General features: G+C 38.5%; 1 protein-coding gene across 1 annotated transcript; it reads right to left on the bottom strand.

Moving 5' to 3' along the window:
* Positions 1–4,686: 4,686 nt before the first annotated feature.
* LOC133819259 (uncharacterized) lies at positions 4,687–5,403 on the bottom strand. The gene is made up of 2 exons (XM_062252460.1): positions 4,939–5,403; positions 4,687–4,830 (listed from the first exon to the last, which is right to left on the bottom strand). The coding sequence occupies exons 1-2, from the start codon at positions 5,401–5,403 to the stop codon at positions 4,687–4,689; spliced, it is 609 nt and encodes a 202-aa protein (XP_062108444.1).
* Between the last annotated feature and the right edge of the window lie 1,208 nt (positions 5,404–6,611).

A 6,611-nucleotide genomic window follows, 5' to 3' on the forward strand; every position in this document is an offset into this window, starting at 1 on the left:
CTTATGCTCGGAGGAAGAGCAGTTTCTCAGGGTTCTAAGAAATAAATATGTATTTCATACTCAACCATGGAAGCCAAGTTTATTGCTCTAGCGACAACCAACAAAGAGGCTGAGTGGCTTGGAGATCTCATGTTGGAAATCCCAATTTCTGCAGATGAGGTATCGATGATCTTGATACTTTGTGATAGTCAAGCCACATTAGTTAGAGCCTCTAATGGAATATATAATGGGAAGTCTAGACATATAAGTATAAGACATGAGTATGTGAGACAAATGATTTGTGGAAGAATCATATCGATCTCATATGTTCAGAAAAGTGAGAACTTATCACATCCATTTACAAAACCTCTTGCGAAGAGGTTATTTTGTTCCACTTCAAAAGGGATGGGACTAAAACTCCTAAAATAATATATTCACTAATGATGACAACACAAGTCCAAAATTATGAACATCAAGGGCAAGATTTCAATGGGTAAGAACAAGTTATTGGGTGAATAATTCAATGGCAAAGTCATGAGTTCCATCCAAGGATGGTTAGTGTTGGTTGCTACTATGTGAGGTTTAAGCCCAGAGTGCAACAAGCATATCTAAAGGTAGCAAAGATGTTGTAAGAACTTCACCTATGCGAACTTTGAGGTGGTGTTGCCTCTCATGGGAATTGGAGTTTCACCCAGGAAAGTTCATGAAATAGATGAGCACATGGCCATATGTGTGCTAAGCGAGAAAGGTTGGAAAATGAATAGTCAAGTGGAGGTGGGTGAGGTGTGACCTGATTTATCATTATGGAGTACTTTGTTCAATCTTTAAGACACCAATGACTTCGATAAGACTTTGTAATACTTTCACTAATGTAAAGTTCAAATCGAAAGAAACTTTATTTTATGCACTAAGTAGAGAGGATTATATTTAATCAAGTGGGGGAATGTTGAGATTGGTTAAATATAATGGTTAAGATGTTTACACGTTGAGGTTCAAAATACTTAACGACTTTCACTTAAAGAGAAGTAAAAACATTTTTCCCATTATTCATTGTTTATTTACAAAGTGTAAAACCATATATTCCCAAAAAAAAGGACCTCGGTAAGTATTGCCAGTGCCACAAGGATATTGGCCACACCATGGTAGTGTACCAATTTAAAAGTGGAAATTGAGGAACTCATACACAAGGGAAACCTAGGCAGGTAAGTCAGAAGGGAGAGCCCAAGACTAGAGGATAGGCCATCCCCACCATGAGCCTGAGAACGAGCCTTGGAGGTGCAAGGAGAAGTAAGAAAATTCTTCGAACGTTCACGATTCAGAGGAGATCAAGGAAGGGATGAGATAGATATTCTAGGAAATCTAGATGAAGTCCACCATCGTGAACCATAAGCCTGAAGCAGTGACCCCCAAAGAACTTTAAAGAGGGAAATGATTCGACAACATTTACCGAGGCAGATGGTTGACGTGTGCATTTCCCCCCACAGTGACCCCATGGTGTTAACCGTCCAACTGGCCAATATGAGAGTGCATTGAGTCCTCGTGGACAATGGTAGCTTTGTAGATATCTTATATCACCACGCATTGGAGAAGATGGGCTTGGGCGTTAGGAACTTGAAACCATGTTATAACGCCCCAGATAACCAAGATCATTACACTGTGTGTTTAAATAGTACTTAACTTGCTAAGCAGGTCGTTTGAACTTAAATGTGTAATTAAAGACTAAGTTGAGGTTAAGTATTAAAAGATTTGGTCAACAAAATTGTTATTTTTCATTAAAATATTAAGTTTATACACGAGATCCCAAATTCAGTTTGCAGACTTGTAAAAGACAAATAGAATACAATTTAGCCATCCTAAGCGGAAAAACATGTTTTAGCCCTAGTTCCTCCCAAGCTATCCTGACCGTGGCGATCGAGCAGGCTGCATATGTACACACCACCCTTGAATCTCTCCAACTCATGGATGGTCCAGCTACCCCTTTCCCTTACCTGCACCACATAGCACCCATGAGCCAAGGCTCAGCAAGAAAACTTAATTCAGCATGCACAACTAGGTAGTAGTATAAAAGAAGTAAACATAAATTATCAGATTCAATTAACAATAGGATATAAATAACCAACTAACAGTAATATTCAACTCAGTTAGATATGTAAATGAAGCTCATTAATCAGTAAAGATGATTAAGTGTGAACCACACTTCTGTTATGGTATAACATCCAGGCCTAGTGCCCTTAGGTCGAGTCCCCTAGTCTTATAGCCGACCCCGGCACCCTTAGGCCGGGCTGCGTTCTGCATGCTTACTATTGACTCCTGGCACCCTTAGGCCGGCCTATAAACTAATATAATTATAGATGTACAATGCATAGCAAGTAATCAATGTCATCGTATACAAGCATGCCCACTGAAACAAACCTGTAACTCTTCTTCATTAAGCTTGTCCATGTCATTCTTGTACCCTCTCTACTTGTTGAACTTACCTGTGTTGTTGGAGCATTAGTCAATTAAGAACCTTCACTGATAATTCATCACATCCTAGTTAGTGCAAGAAGTAATTCCTAAAATGTCTCTTTCCTTGATCCTCAGCTTGTAATAATAAGATCGAAGATCAGTTCCTGAGAACATTGTCCTATCTTGCAATCGGGTAATTGAACCCTTCATTCCTAACAAACGGTGTCGACATGTCCCATGATGAGATGCTCTGTCCAATCAACCCTCAAATTAAATACTTCTTCAACTAGACCATTAATTCCTTTTGCTGAACTGATGTAATTCTACGTGATTTCCCTCATACCGATTCTATCTGTAGCGTCCCAAATTTGCTAATAAGGCTTAGGGCCTTGATGAGTGTGTCGGGAGGGCAATAATTGATTTAATTATGTTAATATGTAAAATTAAAAATAATGTGATTAGAAATGCATGTTTAGGTTAATTAAATATGCATGTGGGTCTCATTTGGCTATTAGGGGCATATTTGTAATTTTTTCCCGTTGAGGCCATAAATGTAATATTTGTGTATATTGTGATTGATACCACGAGTGAATGGTGATATACTTGTGATGTGCGATCTGAGACGGTCCTCGGGAGCAGTTTAGCTAGATAGTCACAATGGGGTCAAACACCCAACTTAGGAGGAGCCTAGGGGTATTTTGGGAACACAGTTGGTGTTCGGGATTTACCAGGTAAAGGGTAGTAGTTTAGTAATGATTTGCACATGTCGAGATTAAACAAGATTTATAGGAACTCGAGGACTTAACGAGTTGTGGCATATGACGAAATTTCCCTTAGAAGCACTTGAGAATTTGGATAGACTTAACGGGGTAATTTGGACATTTGGCTAAGGGATATATATGTTTATTTTGGGTGCTGAGACTTTAGAAGAAAGCAGAAGGAAAAGAAACAACAAGAACTCTCAGCTCACCCTCTCTCCGTCACGTTTTTCTCTCTCCCTCTCATGGTGCTTAAGGAATTTGAAGAAACTTGAAGATCTTAGGCTGAAGAATTGAGGGGTCATACTGGTTGTGCTTAAGGGAAACAATTCAAGGGAGGAGATACCATAGAGGTAAAGGTTAAATGTGACTTGTTTTTATTGAATTTTTCTGTTAAATTCTGCCATGGAGGGGAAGCTTGCATGAGAGTTGAGTTTTGAATTGATTTTGAGTGTAGGTGAGGATTAGGGAGCTGTTTTTAAGTTGTTATGATGTCTAGGTTGTATGGAAAAGGAATATAGGCTCAATTCTGGGTTTAATTGGTGTTTGGGGTGAGAATTAATGGTTTAGGTTCGAGTAAGTATGCAGAGAAAATGATGGTTTCTGGGTTTTAGAGGCATGAACCGCGACGCGCGTGTTTGAAGAGGCTGGAGAAGCCTCTGGTTTGCCCAGTCACCGTGGCATGGGGGAGCATGACGTGGCCCATGTCCTCTAGCAGGGAGGGCCTTGCCCTCTGACCAAGTAGCAGGCCACGACCCTAAAGGTCATGTCGAGGCCCTAAATGGAAAATAAGGGAGGTTAAGGTTTTTAGCTCGGAAACTTGAATGTTAAGGCTCAGGAAGGATCCTACTACCCGGGTTAGTAGAATTCAAGGTCTCAAAGGCTAGATTAATATTCCGAAGTTATTTATTGGTTTAGAACTTGATGGATGGTTATTATGAATGTATTGTGATTAGGTTTTCAATGAAGCTCGGGATGGAGGATTGTGCTCAACACACAATTCACATCCATTAAATGAAATAGATATATTAAAACTTGTGAAAGTAACAGAAAATCGTTGTTGATGTAATAAAGAAATTGAAACTAAATTCCTACTAAAGTTTGGAATAAAATAAACATCATCCAAAAACATAAATTTATTTCCAAAATTTAAACGGGCTTGTCCTTTCGCTTTGACCTCCACGAAATCACCATTTCCAACTCCAAGTTTTAACTCGCCCTCCTTCACTGTTTTCCAGTTGCTAAGTAGCTGCAAAGAAATACACACATGGTTAGTGGATCCTGAATCAACAATCCAAACAGAAGAATCATCCTCTAAAACACATGCATCCAAGACTAATAAATTATTATTACCTTGGGTTCCAGCTGTCTTGAGGGCGGGGCAATTACGCTTCCAATGCCCCTCCTCCTTGCAATGGAAACATTGTCCTTTAGCCTTCTTGCTAGTTTGCTTTGCTCCAACAGGCTTTTCAGTTGTCGTTGTCTTTCCAGCTGCTTGCTTCTAAGCTTTCTTTTTGTCCTTCCTTGCCTTTCTCTTCTTGCTCTTCGAGGAAGAGGCTAGGTTAGCCTCACCCTGAGCACCCCCGGTAGTAGCAGCCTTCTTCTCAGGTCCTTTACTCGGTCCACCATTTATTCCTTCATACATCTGGAGCTCATTCAATAACTAAGTCATTCCATAGTCCAACTTGTTAAGAAAATAGTTCGTGGTGAACGTAAGGAAACTAGGTGCAAGGCTGTTGAGAATGATTCCAACTTGAGTCTTCTCATCTACTGTTGCTCCATGCAACTCAGCTTCTTGGAAGTAGTTCGTCATCTTAATAAAATGATCACGAACATGTTGGCCAGGTGCCATCCTACAGTTCACATACTTCTTGGTAGCCTCGAAACTAGCTCGCGCTGACTTGTGCCCAAACATTTCTTGGAGTTGCTCCATGATGTCGTAAGCAGTTTCAATATCTTCCATCTTAGTCCTTAGCATTTCTGACATGCTGGCAAGCATGTAAGCCTTGGCCTTGTTGTTGGAAGCAGTCCAACGATCATACTTCTCCCTCACTGCCTTCGAGGCATTCTCTCTAGGAAAGTCAGGTTCAGCTTCAGTCATCACGAATTTTGAGTTGTCGCCGATCAAAACTATGTTGATATTAGATTTCCATTTCATGAAGTTCTCGCTGGTTAACAACTCCTTGGACAAAAGAGAGATAATGGGGTTGGAGGCCATAGAGCTACAATTATCAATAAAGGAGAAATCAACACATTGTTCGACAAACATTCTTTCATACAAGTTTCAGAAATAGCATAACATATAAACAATGTTTAAAGATAAGTAAATACTAAAATCTTATCTTTCTATTTCTTAGGTTTTTCAACTAGCCATGAACCTATGTGTCCCGGTAGGCGAGAGTCACAAATATTCACATAGTCAAATAGAGAAACAACTCAATTAATAAAACGTCCCAGACTTTTATTAATAACTTATCCATTCGATCAAAGTAACGAAAACACATGTGTCCCAATAGGCAAGAGTCACAAATATTTCTTACTTTATGAGTTTGACCCACGATTTTGATTATTATAGACTTAATTCCTATAGTCACCGTAGGGATGAGTCTATAGAAGGTCCATCTATCCTAAGAAATTTAACCATGTTAAGAGTCTAGTGAACACCTTCCGTAGGGAGACGAAATCAAAGCGCCATTAGGCCCCACTAAACCCTAACCTCGTTAAATCAATGATGGAGATCAAATTCAAAATTTTAAAAACTCATTATTTAATTTTTCTCGATTTAGTATTTTATTCTTTTGAAAACTATCAACTTAGGTTTGCCAAATTATTAAAATAATCAATAAACCATAGTTTATAATTTTCCCATTAATTCTAAAAATACCCATTGAAAATTAATCCAACAATTAGAATTAATTTGTTTCTAATCAATTATTAGGTCCAACTAAAAGGAATAACCCAATACAATTAAGTCCAACTTAGGTAAATGGGCCTTAACAATTTGAGCTTGCATGGAGGAGAGCTGAGTTCAGTATGTCGGACCCACTACTAAGGCTCCCTAACTTCCACACAAAGCTCAAAAAGACAGGAATTTAAACCTTTGTTTTATTAATTGTTATTCAATTGATTAAGCCCAATCTAGTAATGCAAAGCAAATGGGCATTCACAAGTGGAATCACCCACATGAGAGGAATTTAAACTTTACATGTTCAATTGGGCCCAAATAAAACCTAACATTTTATGAAAGTTTTATTTGATTTTTCCCACATTTTTAACAACAACAAAAAAATGGGTCATCATTATACTTATATTTAAAGCCCAAATGCAAAAGATAACTTAATAATGATTCTAGATATGTTAATTTTTTTATTAATTGGATGGGCCTAACATGCATGTTACACATCTTTATGTATCATTACATTTATC

This window comes from Humulus lupulus, chromosome 1 (assembly GCF_963169125.1).
Source record: "Humulus lupulus chromosome 1, drHumLupu1.1, whole genome shotgun sequence".
Taxonomy (NCBI): domain Eukaryota; kingdom Viridiplantae; phylum Streptophyta; class Magnoliopsida; order Rosales; family Cannabaceae; genus Humulus; species Humulus lupulus.

Bases quoted from the DNA above. Each gene is read 5' to 3' on its own strand.
- LOC133819259 (XM_062252460.1), bottom strand. From the start codon at position 5,403: ATGGCCTCCAACCCCATTATCTCTCTTTTGTCCAAGGAGTTGTTAACC. The intron at 4,831-4,938 runs GTTGGAATCATT...AATGAGCTCCAG, and splicing joins CAGTAGATGAGAAGACTCAA to ATGTATGAAGGAATAAATGG.